This window comes from Pipistrellus hanaki (assembly GCF_964339955.1).
Source record: "Pipistrellus hanaki genome assembly, chromosome: 2".
NCBI lineage: Eukaryota > Metazoa > Chordata > Mammalia > Chiroptera > Vespertilionidae > Pipistrellus > Pipistrellus hanaki.
Window position 1 is genome coordinate 170318844 of NC_140504.1, and position 23108 is coordinate 170341951.

Consider the following 23108-nt stretch of genomic DNA (forward strand, 5'->3'; position numbering starts at 1 on the left):
TTGTTCTCCCCATGCCTACAAGGATGATTGGTTTAGCCTGTTGGGATCTGCCTGGCGTCCTTGCTTTTCTTGATCTCTAGCGTTTGGGACACAAAGATTTGGCCCCTGGGCGACATCCCCTGCTGCCCAGGAACCACTCAGACCTTCCGAGTGATGGGTGAATGTGGTCTAAGTCATGTTCATCATCAGCCTTAGGGTCAGGAATAGCACAGACCAAGCTAGTACACATGGCTAGAGTTAGCAAATGCAAGGGTAGGACACCCACTTAGCTGTGAGTTTCAGATAAACAATGAATACTTGGATTGAATGTATAGTTGAGATATACTTTCACTAAAAATTATTTGTTTACCTGAAATTCACATTTAACGGGGCATCCTGTATTTTATCTGGCAATCTGAGGCCAAACCCACTCTGTTCAATTCTCCAGGAGCAAAGTGGTTTGTCCAGGCCTCTTCCCCCCTGCAGGAAGCAGCCAAACTAGGACATGAACCTGCGTCTGCCTGATTCTAGGTCTCAAGCTCCTTCCCTCTACATACAACCCCCACACCTGCTCCATGTGGTCACTCCACCCTGACGGACCTTTCTTATGCCCATGTCTTGCCTATGCTGGGGGATCCAGGTAGGACCCAGGCCAAGCCATAGTAAGGGCTCAGAACATGCACCGGAAATGTGCTTCCTTCAATAGAAAAACCAGAGCCATCATGTGCCTGGGACTATTCTAGGCCCTGGGACACAGCAGTGAAGACAAATCTAAAATTAATGAATTAACGAATCCTCCCTGTTGAGCTTGCCTCCTTGTTGTCGGGAGACAATAAAATAAAAAAGTAGTGCGGATAGTTGAAAGATGAAACAGAGTGGGCCGGAGACCGGGATGCCAGGTTGAGGGAGAACTTTATTGAAGAGAAGAGTACCACTGCCCGCTGCCTTCCGGAGAAAGAGAGCGAGGGCCGGGGTTCATGCACCTTTTAAGGAAAGGAAAGAGAGGGGACGGGGCTTAGGGCACTCAGCACACACTGATTGGTGGTTCCATGTAAGGCCTATGATTAGGAACCTAGGGACTTAGGAATCGGGGGTGTAGGGTATTTGGCAGGTGCTGATTGGTGGTTCAGTGCTCAGGAATGTCTGGCTGCAGGTGGAGTTTACATCCGTCCATCAGTTGGAGGAAGGGAGGATCTATCAATAGTAAGTTAGATGATGATAAATCCTAAAGAAAAGAAGGGCAGAAAGGGGGGTTGGGAATGCCAGGGGTAGGGCGATTGCCACACACCCACCAGGATGGCAAAAATGAAACATACAGGCAATACACATGCTGGTGAGACTTGAAGCCACTGGAGCCCTCATGCTCTGTGGGTGGGAGCACACGGTCCCCGCCGTGGGGCACTGTCAGCATCCCCTGACGTGGGACCTATGCCTGCCCCAACACAGTGATTTCTCTCCCAGCCACCCACCTAACAATGTGCACGTTTATCCTCCAAAAGGCACGGCCTAGACATACTGGAATGTTCACAGCAGCACAATGCATGGTAGCTGGAAACTAAAAGATGAAATAGAGAAGGCCAGAGACCGGGATGCCAGGACACAGGCTTTATTGAAGAGAAGAGTACCACTGCCAGCTGCTTCGAGAGAGAGAGAGAGAGAGAGAGAGAGAGAGAGAGAGAGAGAGAAAAGGCCGGGGTCCATGCCCTTTTTAAGGGGAGGACAGGGGGTGGGGCTTAGGGCACTCAGCACACGCTGATTGGTGGTTTCATGTAAGGCCTATGATTAGGGACCTAGGGACTTAGGAATTGGGGGCTTAGGGTATTTGGCAGGTGCTGATTGGTGGGTCAGTGCTCAGGAATGTCTGACCGCAGGTGGGGTTTACATCTGTCCATTAACTGGAGGAAGGGAGGATCTACCAGAAACAACCCAAATGTCCCTCAGAAGTGGAACTGTAGTGTATCCATACCATGGGGAACTAGGCAGCGCTGAGACAAATGAAGCAATGCTGCTAGCAGGGGTGCCGTGAGTCCCGCCCACACGATGCTGCGTGAAAGGCAGACATCAAGGATAGCATATGAGCCCATGCACAGAAGTCCAACAGCAAGAATGTCCAATCTGTGGGCGAAGGCACAGCCGTGGTTCCCGCGTGCCGAGGGGAGAGCGGACCAGAAAGGGCACCAGAGGGGCTTTTGGGTGCCGATCATGTTCTTTTTAAAAATATATATATCTTATTGATTTTTTTACAGAGAGGAAGAGAGAGGGATAGAGAGTTAGAAACATCGATGAGAGAGAATCATCCATCAGCTGCCTCCTGCACACCCCCTACTGGGGATGTGCCCGCAACCAAGGTACATGCCCTTGCCCGGAATCGAACCCGGGACCTTTCAGTCTGCAGTCCGACGCTCTAACCACTGAGCCAAACCGGTCCCGGCCAATTGTGTTCTGTTTCTCGGTCTAGGCCCAGCTCCGGGGCTGGGCTGAGCATCTGAAAATGCATTACGCTGGTGCCTGTGATGCATGCACTGCCTCTGTCTATGTTTAACATGATGTTTTAAAGGCGTGGTGGCCGGGCCCCGCTGAGAAGGCCCCCTTCCTGTAGGGGCCAGAGATAAGAGGGACACCAACAAGAAGGAGCTGTATGAGAGCAACCGGCGGTTCCTGGGGCCCTACAACCCTGACAGCCCGTGCCAGAACATCCTGCGTGTCATCGCGGTACTGCTGGCTGCCCCCTGTCCGGGCCCTACCGGGGAGGAGGGAGAAGGGCAGCGCCCATGCCCAAGGCCTTCCCCACCCCTCCCGTCTTTCCAGGTTCAAGCCCCCTTTCCAGAAAGCCTGCCCCGACCACGTGGGCCACGCTGAGTGCCCTACCCGCTCTGGCCTGTGCCACAGCATACGGGTCACGTCGCCCCTGTGTTGCAGCTCCTCCCTGCTGACCTCTGCCTGTCTGGTGCATTTATGCAGCTGCGTACAGCTCATTGGGGCTGTCCAGGTGTGCCTGCATCTCTGTGCCTTTGTTTCAGGAGTTCGGGGACTTCCTGGGGCCCCAGCAGGTCAAGGACCTGCTGCTAGCCGCCCTGGAAGGGCTGACGGGCAGCTTGGACGTGGAGGCTCAGAGCAGAGACTCGGGAGAGATGATGCAGCTGGCCTCGGAGGTGACGCTCAGCTCCGTGCTGGAGTGGTACCGGCACAGGGCTCTGGAGGTGGTAAGGCCCTGGGAGCAGGGGCTGGGCGGGGAGACCCCACAGGGCCCTCAGGCAGAGAGCGGGTGGTGGTGGCTGAGTTCTAGGTGCTCCCAACGTGGGGCGAGAAAAAACTCACCCGTGCGGTGTGGGGTGGGGGTGGGCAGTGAAGACAAAGGGGCTCACTTCCAGGGAAGGAGCAGGCATCTGCCCTCCCCATTCCTCTCTGTGTGCCCCTCTCCCCTGTCACTCCGTCCTGCCGCTCCTCTCCTCCTCCACCCCCCTGCCCCCACGCCTCCCTTTGCTTCCCACGGGCCTCGGCCTGCTCACGCGCCCGCCGCTGTGCTCCAGATCCCGGAGATCATGCAGGCCATCTACCTGCAGCTGAGCCGCATCCAGGAGCCCCGGGCCCGCGAGGTGGCCCTGCTGCCCATCTCCCTCCTGGCCAGCTCGTTCATGACCGAGGTCGTCGTGGCTCTGCTCATGTGCCCCCTCCCGCTGGACAGGTACCCAGTCAGGGGGGCTTGTCAGCCACCACATCTCCGAGGGTCAAAGCAGCTTTCCCCTCCCCGCCCCTCCGTCTGGGACCCTCCTTCTACCCAGAGGAGCCCCTTGCCCTTCCCGATGCCCCCTCTCCTGTGACTGTGCTGCTATGACAACCAGTAAGCACTTCCCAAGCACTGCTAGCTGACGGTGCTCAGCATTCATAGTGCAGTAACCCCATCCTACAGACCAGGAGACTGAGGTTCAGGGGAAGTCTTTTATTTTTATAGATTTCAGAAAAGAAAGGGGGGGGGGTTGAGAGAGAGAGAGAGAGAGAGAGAGAATAAGCCCATAAACCAGTCACATGCCCCCACTGGGAATCGAACCATAGGTCGATGCTCAACCACCTAGCCATGCCAGCCAGCCAGGAAGTCTCTGAGCCAGCATCAGAATGAGGACCTAAACTCAGATCTGACCAGCTCCGAGCCCAGAGCTCTGTAATGACGCCACAGAAAGAAAGCCTGGGAGACTGTCCTGACTCATCCTCTAGCCGCTGTGCGATCTTGGTACCCTGATGTCCTCTCTGGGCTTAATTTTCCCCACAGGCAAAAGGAGGAGTAACCCCTGCATTCCCATTTCAGGCGAGCTGTCATGACAAGTAATGCAGCCAGCTGTGCTGAGTCCCTGCAGGGTCCCGGGCCTGTGCAGGATGGTCCAGGCTCTCCGCCCCCAGGGAGCAGGTGGCCTGATGGGCAGAGAGGACTGGGGCCAAATGTGAGCTTGTAGGCAGCAGACACCAGTCAGACTGCTCCAGCCGCTCAGCCCAGGAAATGCCCCACACCTTGGAAGGGCTAAAGCAAGGCAGAAAGTGGGCAGCCTGTGGGAACCCCTTTCATATCCCAAGTGGTTCAGGGTTCAGGTTCAGGGTTTGGGCTCTGGAGGAGGCTGCACACAAATGAAAAGAGACTAGAAAAATAAAAATTTGGTGATATTGGGAGCCAGGCAGCATCCCACCTCTAGGGGGAAGACTACACATCACTCCGGCCTTGCTATCCCTTTTATTAAAGTTTGGGATTCACCCATAGCCAGCAATAGCCAATCAGCAAGGACTTACATAAGATTGACAGGTGGAAGTTGCTTCAGCTACCAATGTCTCAATCAGAGGACAGTGGGTGGCTCCCCACAGTGGCCCACATCTTACCATGTTTGGTTGAGAATGAATGTAAAAGAAGAGTGCGGAGCTATGCAAATGGGACGTGCTTCTAAGTAAGAGTTGGCGTCATTCATAGAAACCAAAGGCACCGGTGGTGCTGGCTGCGTGACACAGGTCTCCCCCCTGCGAGAAGAGTGCCCTCTCACTGCCCACCAGAGGGTCGTCTTCTTGGAGCCACTACACATTCGGACTCACGAGGCCTACAGGGGCCACACTTGGCTTAGTGTCGCTCAGAATATCCAACTCGGAGGGGCAGTGTCAGGGACTCCTCTTTGCAGGAAACCAGGCAGCAGCCCATGAGGCCACCAGAAAGCTGGAACAACTTTTAAGGAGGCCCTTGCTCTCGGGTGCCAGGCCTGCACTTGTGTGAGCCCGAGAAGGAGGGACTCCTTAAATGTTGTGACCCCGATGCTTCACTTTCCTCCCTTTCCTCTTGGCCTTGGGTCCAAGGGTTGGTCTCCCGGGCCTCTCGGGTGAAAGGTGCAGGAGCTGCCCCGGCTTACATGTCTCTGGCCTCACAGGAACTAGTATTTCTTACAACAAATAACTCATAGACCTTGCTTCCAGGGACAAATCCAGGCACAAGAGTCCCTGCACGCCAGGAGGCTCAATGCATCGGTTCTTACAGTTAATGTACAGCTCCTCCCAGCCCAAATGCAATTTACCAATGGGGTCATTTTTACCATAAGCAACGGTGCCTAGCAACATAGTTGACATCCTGTGTTTATCAGGTTTCCAGGGGAACAGAGCTGGAAAGTTAATGGAAGCTTCAACCTCACTCAGAAGCACTGGTCTCTCCAAGCTTTCCAATCCTCAGGATGGGCATGTCCGCAGGCTGGTGCCGCCTGCACAGAGGCCTCCCCCTGCCTGGTGGACTGCCTCCTGAGGGACAGGAGTGGGGGCTCCTGATGTGGCAAATGCAGGCTCCAGGCCCCATAGGCTTTGGAGACATCACACCTGGTCACTTCATGACAATACAGCTCCTTTGCTGGGTAGTCTTGGGCCGGCGAGTCCACCTCTCTGAGCCTCAACTCTGCTTCTGTGAATGGGAATAGCAACCCACCCTGAGGCCACTGTGAGAATCCAGTGACGTTGAATGGTTTAATATCTTGTTCACACCTGTAGCCCCAGAAATGTGCTTCATGCCTGGCAGAGGCTCAATATGTGCTGGCGTAATAAGTTGCATGTGAAGGAAATATCTAGGAAACTGGGTTTTCTATCGCTATGAGCCCCTGCTTCACAGGGAGTGTTTTCTGGATCGTTCCAGACATTGCCTGGCGTGCCTATGGATACCATTGGAAGGCCGGGTGGGAGCCCTGCCCTGGTCCGCACTAAATTTCCCACCCCTGACCCCCCAGCAATGGAGCAGAGATGTGGAGGCAGCTGATCCTGGGCAAGCCCAGCTGTGATGTCGGAGAACTCCTGGACCTGATCCTGACCAGCCTGAAGGAGAAGCCTGTCACCAGGAAGGGCAGGGCCTCCATCATGCCCCTAGCGGTGAGACTGGCCTGCTGCCCCTGCCCCTGCCCCTCCCACCCCTGCAGGGCTTACCACTGCTTCCTGTGTCCTGCTCTGCTGGCAGCTAGTTGTGTGGCCTTGGGCAAGCCTCTGCCTCCGGGCTCTTGATTATGACCCGCTGATGACAATGGCAGTGCCACTCACAGTGCCATCAGCACCCCGGGGGTAGTGAACAGGAAATGCCCGGGGATGATAGACCTGCGTCTGGGAACCGGCGTTGCTATGCTACTGTTGTGTGGCCTGAGCAGGTCGCTGGACCTCCCTGAGGCTCCGTCTCTGCATCTATAAACGCAAAGACTAAATAACTCATTTCTTCATTCCGCAACACTCTTCTTGCTGCCAGGCTCAGCGCTCAGCCCTGGGAACACAGAGGGAAGGGGCTCGTCCGCAGGAAGGAAAAAGCTTCTCTCCGCCTCTATCACTGCTGCCTGGCCTCAGGCAGCTGGGGAACACCCCTGCCCACTCCCTGCTCCCGCCCCTGCCCCCACAATCTGTACTGCAGCCAAAGAACCTCTGATTAACACATGTGTCAAACACAAGGCCCGCGGGCCAAATCCAGCCCGCCAGGCCTTGCAATGTGGCCCGCACCGCGCTGTCATCACTGCACTCCGCTGTCAGTTTATGACATTGTCAGTTTATGACTGTTCAGTAAACCATTTGGCCCGCGATTTAGGCTGGATTTTAGATTTTGGCCCCTTCTCTGATTGAGTTCGACACCCCTACGATAAATGCGCATCTGCTCTTCTCAGCCTCCTCCATGGCTTCCCATTGCCTGGAGAGTAACACGGAGCTCCCACCCATGCTGCAGGCCCCGCCCCTTACGCCTCACCACACGCTGTGCTCCTCCTGCTTGTTCCAGCCTCACTGGTCCTGACCAGAATGACATACATGCTCTGCTGTCTCCTGTCACAGGGCCTCGGCACATGTTTCCTCTGCCTAACCTACTCTCCACCACGCTAACTTTATTCATTCCCTCAGCTCTCAACGCAAGCATCACCTCCTCAGGGCAGCCCTCCCCGCTCTCCCTGACAAGATAAAACCTGTGCCTATTATACTTTGTATCACATACTTTATCTTGGGAGGATTTACCCCAGTTGTGATTTGACAGTCGTTGGATTAACCTGTGAGCCTGTTTTGCTCACCATGATATCTCCAATGTCTCACATATACCTGGCACACAGTAGACATTAGACATTTTTGAACTGATGTATTCAACAAATAGTTATTGAGCACCTACTATGTGCCATGCACTCTCATAAGCTCTGGGGATACAGCCGAGAGCAAGACATTCTGATGGAGGAAAGCAAACAAAGATGTGGGGAAGGGAGGAGTGGGTGGCACTGTCCTTTACAGAGGAAGATGCTCCCACCCAGCAGCACAAGGTCACAGAGCCGGGAGCAGTGGTGCCAGGACTCACACCCAGATCTCTGACCTCCAACCCCGGGCTTCACCCCTGGCCTCTCTGCCTTTCCCCCAGCACTGAGTTCTGTGAACAAGCACCAGCACCCGTGCCTTCCCTGCCCTGGGCGTTTATCCACTCCTCCTCCCGTCAGTGTGTGTTTGTCTGTTCTTTAGTCGGTCATTCCTGCTTCTTGTCTTCTTGTTCAACCAGCATGGTAGAGATAGCCTGGACTAATTAAAAAAAATTATATATATATATATATATATATATATATATATATATATTTATACACACACACACACACACACACACACTCACACACACACATATATATCTTAATTGATTTTTTGAGAGAGAGAGGAAGGGAGAGGGAGAGAAAGATAGAAACATCAACTGTCTGCTTCCTGCTAGCCCCCTCGCATGTGCCCTGACCAGGAATCCAACTGGTGACAGGTTGGTGTATGGGTCGATGTTCAACCCTGAGCCACATCGGCCGGGCTGGACTAATTTTTATATTGTGGCATTGGTAAACCATTTGAGCAAGATTAAGCCAAGAGCAGAGCCCCTCATGAGGCACATCACTAGCCACTTTTCTCTACACCACAGGCTGTTTTGTTTAAACACACTCATTGGTTTTCGGGCTGCCGAAAAGGCTAAAGGCTTTGAGTCCAGGAGGCTCGTCTTAGCTCTGCCACTGCCTGTCTGTCTGACCTTGGTCGGTCACTTCCCCCTCTTCATCCTTCATATTTACGTCTGTAGAGTGGGTAGTAATAACTCCTGCCTGCCTGTCTCCCCTGTTAAGAAGAGGAGGCAGTGTATGTGAAGGGGTTTCTTAAGCTGCGGATGACAAATGAGTGCCACTCATTGTTCTCATCCAGCCCAGGTTATGTCATTTCCATGGGAACAAGCCATGGGTTTTGGTGGCACAGATTTCAACCATTTCTTTAGAAAGCGTTCTCCCTTCTCCTCCATCCAATTCCCACCGCACCTGTGAGCTGGCTGGAAGAGGACCACAACCTGGCTTTATGTAGCGTGAATCTGAGGCCCGGAGAGGGCAGGTGTGGTGGGACCAGAATGAGCCATCAGGTCTCGGACCCCAGCCCATCACCGGCCACCCCTCTCCCCTCCTGCAAGTTAGAGAGGACTGGTGGGCAGAGTGTGAGGGGTGGGCCCACTGTGAGGGGAGGGACTGAGTGAGAGGGGTGGGCCCAGGCCAGGACCAGGGAGGACTGGTAGGTGAAGTTGGGAGGTGAGTGCAAATTGGGTCCTTGGGAATGTGGTGGGCCAAACGCCAACACAGCCCAGTTTCTGGGACTTGGGAAGGCTGGTGTGGGGGCAGGAGGGCGAGGCTTGGGGTTTGGGGTGAGAGAGTCCAGGACTGGTCCTCCCCGGCTCTGCTCAAGGCTGGGGTTTGTTTTGGCTGCTGGCTGGATGGGGAGGCAGTGGGGCAGTTTAATGGCCCAAAGGAAAGGGTCAGCTGGTGCCCCTTGCGGTCTGGGGCCTGTGTTACAAAGAGGAAGAGGCATGGGAGCTACAGCCTTTCCTCAGACCCTGGGCTCAAGACCCAGCTCTGCCTGCAAGGGGTGACCTTGGGCAGGTCCCGTCCCCCATCTAGCTTGTCTCCTCACTGACACAGTGCGAGCCTTTGAGCCATTGACACTCCACCTCCCCAGAGATGGGGTGGGATCCCTCCCCCAGGAGCTTCCAGGGGTGTGAAGGTTAAGCCGCAGGCTTTTGTTGTTGCTCTGGGTCAGGGCTCACCCAGAGAGCCGGGAGCCGGCTGGGGCATGGAGGGGATCTGGGTTCCCCAGGCTGGGCCCCAGGAGAGCAAAGATCCAGTGTGACCTAGAGAAGCAGGCATCCCCTGCCGATGCCGAGGTCCCACCAGCCTCCCCTCTGCCCTCAGGCAGCCAGCGGCCTGTGCGAGCTCCTGTCGGTGAACAGCTGCCTGGGCCGCGTGAGGCGCCTCTACCCCCAGCTGCTGCTGGCCCTGCTCATTCAGGTCCATTACCACATCGGCCTCAACCTGCCTCACCGCCCGCTCTCCCAGCCTGTCCGCAAGGCCGCCAAGAAGGACGCACAGCCCTCCGTCATCGAGCCCGTGCGGTATGCTCCCACCGTCTCTGGCCCGGGGAGGGCCGCGCAGCCAGGGCCCTTGTGAAGGTCTTTAGGGCGCCGATCGGTGGGGATTAGCTGTGGGGTGAGAAGGGAAAAAGAAGCACACTTTGGTGAAAGCACCTGTCTGTGTGTCACACTCTGCTCAGGGCTGGGCCCCAGGAGAACCGGCCCTCTTCCGGGGCTCACCCTGCCATCCTCCTCTCTCCCAGGGGTATTATATGTATTAGGTTTGTATCCAAGACCCAACCGTCGGATTTTATTTTATTTTTAAAAATTTTATTGACTTTTTACAGAGAGGAAGGGGGAGGGATAGAGAGGTAGAAACATGGATGAGAGAGAAACATCAATCAGCTGCCTCCTGCACACCCCCTACTGGGGATGTGCTCGCAACCAAGATACATGCCTCTCTTTTTTATAATCCTCACCAGAGGATATCTTGTCCATTGATTTCTGGAGAGAATGAAAGGGAGGGAGGAGGGGCAGAGAGTGAGAGAAACGTCAATGATGTGAGAGAGACCCAGGGATAGGTTGCCTCCTGAAACCTGCCCTGACCTGGGCTGGAGAACTGCAACCAAGGTACATGCCCTTGACCAGCAATCCAACCCGTGACCCTTCGTTCCATGGGCTGACGCTCTAACCACTGACCAAACCAGCCAGGGCATGTCTTAAACTCTTAAAGCAAGGGTTTGGGTTTTCAGCGAACACTGCTTAAATGTAAACTTTATTCCACACATTGTCATTTTTTTATTTTAATAAAGGGTTATACACACATGTAAATGTGTATATGTCCATATATTGATATATCCATACATATACACATATCTATACAAACACACACACACACACACACACATACACATATGAATACATATACACATATATGCACTATATATCTGTGAGCACCCAGTGCTGTGCTGGGCGCACAGTAGGACGACTCCCAGGCAGTGCCCTCCAAGCTCACCCAGGGGCTTCAAAGGCACAGAGGCTGGGCCCAGCCTGGTCAGCCCGCAGGTTGTACAAGCTCCCCAGGTCTGGTTGTGCGTCTTGGTTTGGGACTCACCACCTAAGTGTCCCAATCAGATGAAGGACTCGGGGTGGACAGGAGACTGTGTCCCAAGGAGCGGACAGGACTGTCCCGCAGAGCACTACCCTGCCATGGGCTCGATAGGGGTGGCGACCGAGCATGAGGCAGGGCCGGGAGGCAGGGAGCCCCAGCTCCCACCTCTCCTCCCCCTGAAAGGGCCCCCGGGAAAGGGAGGGGGAAGCACCAGCTCAGAGGGAGGGAAACTGCTTCTGTTTCCTCTTGCTCTCACAGCTAACGATCCTTTGTGGGTGCCCTGGGCACACTAGCCAACAAGTGCCGCGGCAGAGAGAAGATCCTGGCGAACATGGGAGCTGCCCGGGGAAGGGCCCGGGCGGAGGGAGGCCCGGCGTGCTGGGAGCGGGGCGCCAGGAGGTCTCAGCCCCCTTGTCTCGGCAGCTGGGTGATCAGAGTGGTGAAAACCCTGCTGCTGAAGATGGGCTGCTCATACGAGGCCACCTTTCTGGATGAGCAGGGCGGCTGGGAGCTCCTGGGGCAGGCGGAGAACCACCACCGCGGCGTGTCCCTGCTGGCCAGGTGAGGCCCGGGCCGGGCAGGGGTCGAGGGAGGGGCGAGACCGCGGCTGCTTCAGACAGACAGACAGACAGACAGACAGACAGACAGACATGGGCTTGCAACCCCTCAGCCCACCGCCTCTTCTCTGAAACCAGGAGGCCTCGTCTGCCTGCGGGTAGACGACACGTATGTGAGGGACGGCACCCGCTCTGCGGAGGCAGCGTGGCTGCCACAGTGCCGGGCATCGCAGAGCACCGAGAGGTTTATGAAGCCCGTGTCTCGCTGCATTATGATTCCTTCCCACACGCAGGCAGAAAGGACGGGGCCGCCAAGTAGTTCCGAGTGTGGCCTTGGAGTTGGTTTGCCTGCGTCTGAACCCCCCGTGCCATTCCCAGCTGTGACCCGGGCAAGGCACTTCTCTCTGTCTCCGTTTCCCTTCATTAGTATGGAAATAGTAACAGGACCCACACCAAGATCTGGGGGGGAGGGTGGTTAAATAAAGGACTTGGAATGGCACCTGACATATGGTAGGAGCTCAACACAGTGAGCTTTCACTGACCTGCGGACTGGTGGGGCAGAAATGACTGATGCAGAGGAGGGTGCCAGAGGGACAGGTATGTACCCAGTCACACAGCCAGGAAGTGGCAGAGCTGGGAAACCCTGCTGTCCCAGACCTGGGCTCCTCCCCGCCACCACACACCGCTCCCCTGGGGTCAGCAGAGGCCCCTGGATGTCAATGGTGTGAGCCCTGTGGGAACAGCCCGCCCCTCAGCCCTGCACCTAGTGCCCAGGACGGTCCTCTCCCTGGGTCTCAGGACACAACACATTTATCGAGCACTTACTATGCTCAAGTCCACATGCAAAGGGCTGTGTGTATGTGGTTCATTCCCTTTAATTCTCACCGTGGCCGATGAAATAGCACTATTATCATCCCAGTGTTACCCAGGAGGAAACCGAGTCACAGAGAAGCTAAGTGACCCGCTCAAGTCACACAGCTAGTGGTGGGGCCAGGATTTGAACCCAGACGCTGCAGCGGCCACATTCTCTGACTCACTGGTGAACAGAACGTAGAGCAGTGGTCCTCGGACTTGGGATTGCTTGAAACACAGAGTACTGGGCCCCACCCCCAGAGTTTCTGATTCAGTCCATTTGGGGTGAGGCCCGAGAATGTGCATTTCCAGGGAGGCTGATACTGCTGATCCAGGGGCCCCACTTTGAGAACCGCTGACTTGGTACAATAAGCAAGACAGCTGGAGTGGAGAGCCCTGGGTTGGGGATCCAGCCCTGCCATTTCCCAGGCTGCGACCCTGAGCCTCTGTCTCCTTATGGGTGAAAACGGGGATGTGATGGTAATCCGCCTCGAAGCTTCGTGGTGAGGATCCAACGCAGCCACGTGGGCATGCTTCAGGCTGCTGCCTGGGGCTCAGGGGGCGATCCTCCCACCCTCTCCTGCTGGCTCCTCCTCCTGGCCTGGGCCTGGGCCTGTGGGTCTTACTAATTTGCCCTGTGCTGTTGGGCAAGTCACTTTCCCACTCGAAGCCTCAGTTTCCCCACCTGGAAAACAAAGCAGTTAGCCTAGATGGCCTCTGAGATGCTGTCCAGGTGGGATATCTGGGGAGCACAGAACCCAGGTGACCTTGGTCTTGGCCATAGTTTCAAGGGTCATGACCAGACCCCGGCAGCCGGCCTCCCAGGGGCTGGAGAGCCTGAGGGACTGCCCCTCTGCCCCCCAACCCCAGGGCCATGGTGCAGTACTCCTGCCAGGAGCGGTGCCGTATCCTCTACCTGCTCATCCCGCTTCTGGAGAGAGGCGATGAGAAGCACAAGATCACCGCCACCGCCTTCTTCGTGGAGGTACCAGCCGGGCCCTGGGTGCCCGCGGGCGCGGCTCCCAGGCCTCCCCCAGGCTAGGCCTCAGGCCACATTGCTGGTCTTTCCTCCTGTGCAGACTGTGCTGCACACGTATGGTTTTTGTGTGAGGGTGATTTCTCTTTAATACCATGAGCTCCTCTTCCCTCCCTTCTTACCCCCTCTCCACTCCTTTACCCATTCCACTCTGCTCAACCTCCCCCCCGCCACCCCAGTGCCCCAGGCATGTCTGTGCACCAGGCACCAGGTTGGAGACGCAGCACACATTTGTCTCTGCCCTGCTCTCGGGGGGTTCTCAGTGCGCGGGCACATGGGGAGTAATGGCCGCCTCCCTCAGCTCTTCCAGATGGAACAGGTGCGGCGGATCCCCGAGGAGTACACTTTGGGGCGGATGGCGGAAGGCCTGAACCACCACAACCCTATCATGAAGGTGCTGTCCATCCGAGGCCTGGTCATCCTGGCCCGCAAGACGGAGAAGGTGAGCTGAGAGCAGAGGGGAGCCCGGCCCCGCCCGGCTCAGGGCCGGAGGGAGGAGGGAGCTGGCCGTCATCAGCTCCCGGATGCCAGTGCTGGAATCAGAGCCCATTTCTGTCCCATCCGTAAAATCAGCTGCCCATCAGTAAAATGGGTGGCTCTTAGTAATTCCCTGGTTGAAACCGGTTTGGCTCACTGGATAGAGCGTCAGCCTGCGGATTGAGGGGTCCCAAGTTCGATTCCGGTCAAGGGCATGTACCTTGGTTGTGGGCACATCCCCAGTGGGGGGTGTGCAAGAGGAAGCTGATTAATGATTCTCTCTCATTGATGTTTCTAACTCTCTATCCCAGTGTTTTTCAACCTTTTTTGGGCAAAGGCAAACTTGTTTCATGAAAAAAATCACGAGGCACACCACCATTAGAAAATGTTAAAAAATTTAACTCTGTGCCTATATTGACTATATATAAAGTAATTCTCTTGAATAGGAATCAAATAAACACAAAGAAAGTATTTTATAATTACTTTATTATGAAATATTAAGTAAACAAAATAGTGAAAAATTATAAAATTCTTGTCTTGTCTGCACCTACGGCACACCAGGCAACATCTCGCGGCACACTAGTGTGCCGCGGAACAGCGGTTGAAAAACGCTGCTCTATCCCTCTCTCTTCCTCTCTGTAAAAAATCAATAAACTATATTTTAAAAAATATTTTTTTAAATTTAAAAATTAATAATTCCCCGAATATTCTATTCTTTCTGAGTATTCATAAATAGTTTTTAATCCAGACTTTTTACAATGATCTTCAAGGCAGTATGTGTAAGAGGGGCTGGTGGTAATTATTCCGGTTTTACAGATTCGGAAACCAAGGCCAGGCTTGCTGGGGAGTCATCAGCATTTTTAAAGTGCTTTGTTTTTTCCTACCGCTCACTGTGGCAGCTCAGGATGTAGGTAGCGGGATGAAGCGACAGGATGTAGAGTCACAAAGCTAACCAACAGCACAAGGAAGGGGGCAGACAGCAAAGGTCTCAGGGGTCCAGGCCAGGAAGGAGTCAGCAAGGCCAAAGAGGGCTTCGTGGAGAGCAGAGCTTGAGGGAGGGCCTCCTGGTGGAGGAGGAGGGGGAGGCGGGGAGCTGGCATGGCAAAGCCTGGAAGCAGGGCTAGCTCCACCGAATTCTTCTCCGTGAGTCAGAGGCTGGGTCTCCTGCCCGTTAGCCCAGGTGGGAGCCTCATCCAGTGCTCCTGCCCCACAGATCGCCAAGGTACAGGCACTGCTGCCCTCCATGGTGAAGGGCCTGAAGAATGTGGATGGGCTGCTGGTGATGGAGGCAGGCCACAACCTCAAGACCATCTTCAAGGGCCAGGACCGGAAGCTGAATGACAGCTCGGTCTATGTGGAGTTGCTGCAGATCCTGCTGCCACACTTCAGTGATGTAAGGAACCCCACCGGGATGTGGGGTAGGAGCGGGGAGAGGTGGAGGTCAGCGTATAGAGGGCAGTTCTTCACTGCCCTGAGGGCTGCAATACCCCCACGGCTTGCAGGACCTGGGCAGGCCAAGTTATCCCAACACCTCTTTTTGCAATGGGTTTGCATAGAGAAAGGTCCTTTGCTAATTGGCTCTCACAGAGGCTTGCTTCGTTGCTATTGGTGCACCTACAGGGGGTGCATTTTTTTTTTTAAAGTATATTTTATTGAATTTTTACAGAGAGGAAGAGAGAGGGATAGAGAGTTAGAAACATCGATGAGAGAGAATCATCCATCAGCTGCCTCTTGCACACCCCTTACTGGGGATGTGCCCACAACCAAGGTACGTGCCCTTGACCGGAATCAAACCTGGGACCCTTCAGTCCGCAGCCAACGCTCTATCTACTGAGCCAAACTGGTTTCAGCTGGGGGTTGCATTTTTATGGGTTCTGGCAGAGGGGGGCATTTTTCCACTTGGCGCTTAGGCACCTTTGAGGTGAGCAGGAGCCCTGGCTGGGAAGAGCCGGTGGAGCTCCGGATCTAGGCTCCGGTCGGGGGAGGCCAGCCCCAGGTCAGCCCCATCGGGTGGCCTCTGCTAGTCTCTGTCTCCTGTGCCTGGAGGGCCACTCGGAATGAGTGGAAGGAAGGTCATGGTGCCTCCGTGTGGGGCTCAGAGGCCCAGGCAGCCTCCTGGAGGAGGGGACGCGCCTGAGCCTCCACGTCTGCCCCAGACACGCGAGGATGTGCGCTCCTCCTGCATCAACCTGTACGGTAAGGTGGTCCAGAAGCTGCGGTCCCCCTGCACACCGGCCATGGAGGAGCAGCTGGTCAGCACCCTGGTGCCCCTGCTGCTGACCATGCAAGAGGGCAACACCAAGGTGAGCCAGGTGAGTGCACGGGCCCTGCGGGCGCATCTCCCTCTGTGGAAACGGACCCAGAATCCCCGACCACGTACCGCGGGGAGTCCCTTTTCCAAGCGCACCCCCGTCAGGATTCCTCTCCCAAACAACCGGCCTACTGATACATTGCAGATGGGACTTGATTTTCCAAAACCCAGTTTCACCCAGCTCTCTCCTGGGATGTTTTCTGGCCTGTCTCGGGATGCCGCAGCTCTGACCTTCTCTTCCTGTTGGTCCCCAGTTCTGCGTGAAGACCCTGTTCCGCTGCTCTTGCTTCATGGCTTGGGAACTGCCAAAGAGAGCTTACAGCCGGAAGCCCTGGGACAACCAGCAACAGGGGGTGACCAAAATTTGCAACTACCTTGTGAGTGCTTCTGACGCTACCGTGGTTCCTTACGAGTATGTTGGACGGGGACAACTCTTTCCTTTTTCCTTTTTTCTTTCTACATCCTGGCTGGCAATTCCATTGCCACCCGTGAGTTCCTGGCTCCTGCATGTCTCCTCACTCCTAGTGTTTGCTTTCCAGTGGCCTGCCAGATGCCTCCTGCTGAGCCCCATGCACTGCAAGCTCAGCATCCCTCTCCTGGCCTCCCCATCTTACTTCTGCTTGGTCCCTCCCTAGGATCATCCTAGACTCCGTCATCTCCCTCACCTTCCATGTAGGATCCATCTTAAGTAACTGGAATACCCCTGAGACTGTTTTTCCCTCCCCATCCCCAGTCCTTGCCTTTAGTTCAGTCGTGGATGTCCCTCTGCTGGGACATGGGTCCAGCCACCCAGTGGGTCTCCCAGCCTTTCACCCCATCTGCACCCGGGCCAGCAGGGTGGTCTGGTTAAAACATGCGTGTGTTTGTCTTCTGGGAGGGCCTCCTTGGCTCCTTGTTTGCAGCCGAGATTCCCGGGTGTACTGTCTGGGACACAGCTCTGTGAGACCTGGGCACCTCTCTCCTTTTTTCTTCTGTCATAACACAGCAGTGTATCTTTGGTTCTATGCGGACATATGGAACCACCTTCCGGGGAGAAGAGAAGTTCTCAGATAAGTGTGGGAAATACCACATTGTCATCTTCCTCTCGGGTATTTGCAATGCCATCAGCTCATTTAAGTCTTGGAGATGTTCTGTGCTAAGGACATGTTTCATGGTTGTTGAATTTATGGTTTCCCAGACTTAAGTGACCGCAGATCCCCTTCCTAGGTAACATCTGAGAACACCCTGAGGTAGTCAAGTGCTGCATTGCAGGACACAGCCCGGTTCCTCCGCATGACACCTAGGAAGCTTTGCCGTCCTCCGGTCCCCTTTACCTTCCCTGTTGTCATGGGCAGGGTCCCCGGACGCAGACTCTAAGACAGAGATGAGCATGCTGGGGGTTTATGGTACGAGGGAGGACCCTTGGGGTCAACACCTGTGGAAGGGAAGGCAAAGAGCAGGAGTGACAGAGAATCAAGCCGTAGTATGGTTCAGGGGAGGCCTCAACCTGGCCCAAAGCTGGGGGATACATTTTTCATACCCAAAGGGAGAGCTGGACAGAGCATGCCAGCACCCCCATAACCAACCTAACAACTATATACAGGTTGTTACTAAAATCAAGGAAAGGGCTCACCACCACCATTATCAATAATGCTCAGAATCCCCTCAGTCCAGTGTCTAACATTATTACCATCATCGTTCAGAGAGAGAGAAAGGCCTGGAGGAAGTGTTTGGCCGGGGCACTAATCCAGATCTCTGCCGGGACCAGTGACGTGCAAATGCTGATCAGGAGTGACGGGTGGTGGTGGGGCCTGCGGCAGCCCGGAGGCCCGGCCCCGCTGAAAGCCTGCGTGGGTGCTCCAGCTCACTGTGCAGCCCCTCTTGCCAGGCCTCTGGTTCCACAAAAAAAAGCCAGAAATCCAGATTTTCGTAAGACATTAATGAGCAATCAATTTAGCTTGCTTAAAACCCCGTGCTGGTCACTGCTTGGCTGGCCACTGTGGCCTGTGGGCTGCCAGCTTGTGATCTCTGTGTTAGACCCCGAGGGATTCTCAGTCTGTTCTTAGGGCTCCGAATGTCAACAGCTTTGCTCATGTGAAGGTCAAGTTCCAGTCTTAGCTTTAGGAAGGGTGGTAACCAATTCATCAGTTCATTCATTCACGCACTCATCCATCCATCCATCCTACACTTGCTGGGTACCGGCACCCTGCCAACTCCTGCCCGGGGTGCTGAGTTGAGAAAGGTGCCTCCCTCTCTTTGGGAGGGCTCAGTTCCAGGGGAGAAACAGGTATAAATAACTACAGCACAAGGTCAAAGTGCCGTGACAAAGTGTGCAAGAAGCTGCAGAAACATCAAGGGGGGTGGGACTCTGCCTGAGGGTTGAGGAAGCTTCAGGCAGGAGGTGGCTTCTGAGCTGAGCCTCAAGGCACAGGGGGGAATTCATCAGATGAGGAAGAGAGGGAAGGGCACTGAGATCAGGAGCCATTGCTGGTACCTGGCACAGACCTGGGGAGAGCTGGCCACGTCCTGGGTCTGGATCGGGTGGAGGCAGTGGTGGAAGTTGAGGTCCAGAAGGAACTTGATCATGAAGGCTTTGCATGCCAGGCCCAGGAGTTTGTTCCCTGAGGTACAGATTGCCCACAGAGGAGTGATCATATCAGAGACTTCTCCTCATCTCCCTCAACAGCCTCTTCGCAGGATGCCTGCTCCCATTTCCACTTGATCAGACTCATCCTGAACACACCACTGTCAGACTATTTTGTCCCCAACGCTGATTTGCCTTTGCCCTATCATGCGTGAAAGCTGGCTGCCTATTTTCTAATGCCTAAGTAAGCCCTGTTCCTGTCTAGTTTTCCAGGGCTTTTAAGACCCTCCTCACTCTCCAGTTTATTCCCATCTGCTCTGCAATCGAACCCTTCACCCTGGTCAGACCTGTCTCCTTATCGAGCATGTCTCTCGTGTGCCACCTGCATTCTCACCTCTGGCTGGACTTGCATTTAGAACTTTCCTCCCAGCTGCAGCGGCAGGGGAGGGGGAAAGTGGAGGAGAAGAGAAACTGAAGTGATTGTGTAATCAGCTAAGGGAAGATGAGGCTGGCCTCTGGGGGCTCAGGCAGGGATGGATTCTCAGGAGGCAGAGGGCCAGGGCTGGGCTGTCTGACAGAGTCGCCACTCCTAGCATTGGGAGGAGTGGATGAGTCCGTGTGAGGGCTCAGCGCTCTCCGGGTTCTCTTGTCCCAGGTGAACACCCACCGAGACAGCGCCTCCACGTTTCTCAGCCAGAGCCTGGAGTACTCCAAGAACCCCCGCGCCTCCCTCCGGAAGTCCTCGGTCCAGTTCATAGGTAACCTGCCCTGGCTCCCGGGCTCTGCACTGTCTCCAGTTTGCTTCCACCTCTGGGAGAAAGCTGCCAGCCCTTTTGGCACTTTCCTCGGGTTTGAGGGTTGGCCAGCAGACAGTCTGGTGCGAATTAGAAAAGTCTTCTCTCCTCTAAGCTCAGTGCCTGGGAAAGGGCCACAGGCTGCATTCAGCCCAGGGTCCCTGTGCAGGCCACAGCCCTGGCGCCTGTACCAGCAGAGCTGCTGCTGCCCGCCTGGTGGAGGCCCAGCGGGAGGGCCACACGGCACAGTGGGACAGGGAAGTCAAATCCCAGCTCCCTGATCCCCTTTCTGAGCTCAGTTTTCTCATCTGTGAGTTGGGGCTCAAACCCTGTTTCAGATGGAGGAGAATTTTTCTTTTTAATGTGAAGCCTGGCTCGTCAAGGTGCTCGCTCAATGTTAGTCACCATCTTCCTATTTCCCACAATCCCGACCTCTGCCTCTGGGGGAAAAACAAATAGCAGATTCCCCTCACCCAGAACGCCCCACAGGACCCATCTGCTGACACACTGGCTATGTCTCCTCCAGCTAGTCCCCTGCCCCAGTGGTCAGCAAACTCAATAGTCAACAGAGCCAAATATCAACAGTATAATGATTGAAATTTCATTTGAGAGCCAAATTTTTTTTTCCACCTTACCTTTTTATTTTATTTTATTTTATTTTTATTTTATTTTTCTTTTTTTCTTTATTTTTTTTTCATTTTTTTAAATATATTTTATTAATTTTTTTTTTTGCCCCCCACCCTCCCTCCCACACATCCCCTCCCTCCCCAGAGTTTTGTGTCCATTGGTTATACTTATATGCATGTATAAAAGTCCTTCGGTTGATCTATTATCTCCCCCAGATCTTCCTCCCCTCCCCGCTGTAATTTGACAGTCTACTTGTTGATATACTGTCTCTATATCTATCTTTTGGTTCATCAGTTTATAATGCTCTTTGTTATCCACAAATGAGTGAGGTCATGTGGTGTTTCTCTTTCATTGATGAGAGCCAAATTTTTTAAACTTAAACTTCTTCTACTGCCACTTCTTCAAAACAGACTCACCCAGGCCGTGGTATTTTGTGGAAGAGCCACACTCAAGGGGCCAAAGAGCCTCCTGTGGCTCACGAGCTGCAATTTGCCGACCACTGGTCTACCTGGGCCCTAAATAACCATGCTCCCTTCACCAAGGACCAGCTGCAAAGAGGCTCGGAGAGGATGATGCTCCCAGCCCCCCACTTTGTAAAGCGATGTTTCCTTGAGTTTCCTCAATTCATTTGCAGTTTTGCATCCATCCAGTCACCCATGAATCCCTTCAGCGGTTTATTTAGCAAATGGTGGCTGACCCTCTACTCTGTGTCAGTCACCAGGCTCAGTTTGGAGAAACAGGAGGTGATGGTGGAGGGCCGGTAAAGTGATCAGCAATGGGAGAGAGGAGCCATGCCCGGGGCTGGGAGAGCCCTCAGGATGTTTCTCATACCGAGTGACATTATTTCCTAAATCTTGTTCAAATTCATCACTTTTAAACCTGGGCGTCTCCTCTGTGCCAGGGCCTGTGCTGGGAACAAGGCTGAGCAGCGCCCGCCTCTGCCCGCAGACAGCCCCCAGCGTGGGCAGCGGTCCCAACCCCTGGGCTCCCACTCTGTTGGGAGACTCTGAAGAAAGCTATGAGCACTTTCTCTAGGGAAAGGCACACACACACACACACACACACACACACACGTAAGTGTGCACATGCTATAGGGTCCTCAGAGACTGCCCCAGCCCTCCTCTTCCCAGTGGATTGAAGAAACCCCTGGTGTGGTGGGAGATTCATAGATCACATGTGAAATATAACACTGTTTACAGAGAGAGACACACACAGGGACGCTGGGAGCCCCGAAGGTGCGTCACCTAGCTTGGGGCCAGGGGCGGGAAGGATTTTCCAGGGGAGCAACTCCGTTGAGCTGAATATTCCAGGACAAAGAGGAATTAGCCAGAAGGACCACGGAGTCACCGAGACACAGGACATGGCCCATCCTAGGAGCTTGTAGTGTCGGAAGGGCCTTCCATGATGTCCAAGCCATGCAAGGGCCTGCGGGCACTTTGGGAGCCAGGCATGCTGCTGGGAGCCGGGGAGAGCTGCCATTGCTGAGGAGCTGGGTCCCGGCCCCTCCAAGGGCCCTGCCAACGGCCTGCCTGGAAGGGAGGCCAGGCACTCAGCGTCTTTCCTGTTACTGTGGCTCAAACTCCCTGAACAAGGGGCAGCTGAGGCAGCACCGCCCCACATCTCAGGTCTGACCTAGGGACCACCTGGGGCTGCCTGTCAGCATTGGCAACAGCCCACATCCTGCCCCATCCCCGCCCTTTGCGCCTGCCACCTCTCCCAGGGCCCCTCTTGGGGACTCTGTCCCAGGGTCAAAATGAAGTTCGCCTCGGTGTCCTCTTTTGTGGGGCTGCAGAAGACGGGGAAGAGCGTCTCTGAGGAGGTCTGGTCTGAGGGAGGGACGGACAGGGGCAGGTCAGAGTCAGGAGGTAGATGTGCTGACCTCTTGCTTGGGTTATTCTCAAGGGTCCCTGGTCCCCTTCATGGACAGCATAATGACGGAAGAGCGTCTGAATGAAGTCAAAGCCAGTAAGTTGTCGCTGTGTGGGTGGGATTTCAGGGGCCCGTGAGAGAAGGGTGGGCTCACAATGGGTCAGAGGGAAGGGAAGGGATGTGTCCCAAGGCAAGAGTCCTCAGCTCAGTTCAGTTGTCAGTCTTCATGCACGTGAGTGGAGTCACCAAGACACAGGAAACCACCATCCTAGGGAGCTTATAGTCTAGGAAACAGGCTCAGAAAGCCAGACCAAAACCACTTAGTTCAGAGCAAGCAGTTCAGATTCTTAAGGGGGGAAGATTACTTTGTAACTGGGACTGCTGAAGGTAGGCCGGAGAGTCCAAGAAGCCTTCCTGGAGGAGGCACGTTTTGCTTCAGCCTTTGAAGTGTAAACAATTTGAGGAGCTGGGAGACCGGTAGGAGTAGGGGAGGCTGAGCCGAGGGGGCCTAAGCCACGGCGTGGAAGTGAGAAGGAAGGATGAGGTATGAGGCCCAGGTGGGGACCCGGTCCTCACAAGTGGCCTCTTCCTTCCCATGACTCAGCTCTGGAAAACCTGAGACATGACCCGGAAGCATCGGTGTGCATCTGTGCGGCCCAAGCCCAGGACAACATCCAGGCCAACTGCTGGCGGACCTCCTGGCCACTGCCACACGCGGACCTGTGGGCGTGTGACCCGGCCACCACGCACCGCTGGAGCGCCAGCTATGAGAACCTGCCCACGTCCCACCGGCCACGCTCCTGGATCAAGCAGGCCCTGGGCTCCTGGACCATGTCCTTGAAGCAGTGATGTCCCTGAGCCCCAGCCCCTTGCAGGGGAGGCCCCGGCCCCAGCCATGCTCACTATAAATGCCACGCGGCTCACCTCTCGCCCCTGAGTGTTTTCTGGTGGGAGAGGCCCCGGGGTCAGGAGCAGTCATTGCTCCGCAGAACAAATCAGTGAGAAGAGCATGGCCTTCATCGCTGATGCGGTCAACATTTACGGGCTCACATAGGCTGTGAGTCCACATGTTA

The 23108-nt window shown here is 54.9% G+C and overlaps 1 protein-coding gene across 1 annotated transcript in view; it reads left to right on the plus strand.

The window, feature by feature from the left end:
- MROH7 (maestro heat like repeat family member 7) overlaps positions 1 to 22884 on the plus strand; it is a gene marked incomplete at both ends in the record, with an annotated part of 35072 nt that extends 12188 nt beyond the window's left edge. The window contains 14 exons of the mRNA XM_084871286.1: positions 2579 to 2691; positions 3000 to 3182; positions 3510 to 3664; positions 6213 to 6351; positions 9681 to 9880; positions 11373 to 11510; positions 13229 to 13343; positions 13696 to 13836; positions 15085 to 15264; positions 16028 to 16183; positions 16437 to 16559; positions 19401 to 19503; positions 22069 to 22131; positions 22640 to 22884. Coding sequence (XP_084727412.1) covers positions 2579 to 2691; positions 3000 to 3182; positions 3510 to 3664; positions 6213 to 6351; positions 9681 to 9880; positions 11373 to 11510; positions 13229 to 13343; positions 13696 to 13836; positions 15085 to 15264; positions 16028 to 16183; positions 16437 to 16559; positions 19401 to 19503; positions 22069 to 22131; positions 22640 to 22884 — 2054 coding nt within the window. The remainder of the gene's footprint in view (positions 1 to 2578; positions 2692 to 2999; positions 3183 to 3509; positions 3665 to 6212; positions 6352 to 9680; positions 9881 to 11372; positions 11511 to 13228; positions 13344 to 13695; positions 13837 to 15084; positions 15265 to 16027; positions 16184 to 16436; positions 16560 to 19400; positions 19504 to 22068; positions 22132 to 22639) is intronic.
- Positions 22885 to 23108: the final 224 nt, after the last annotated feature.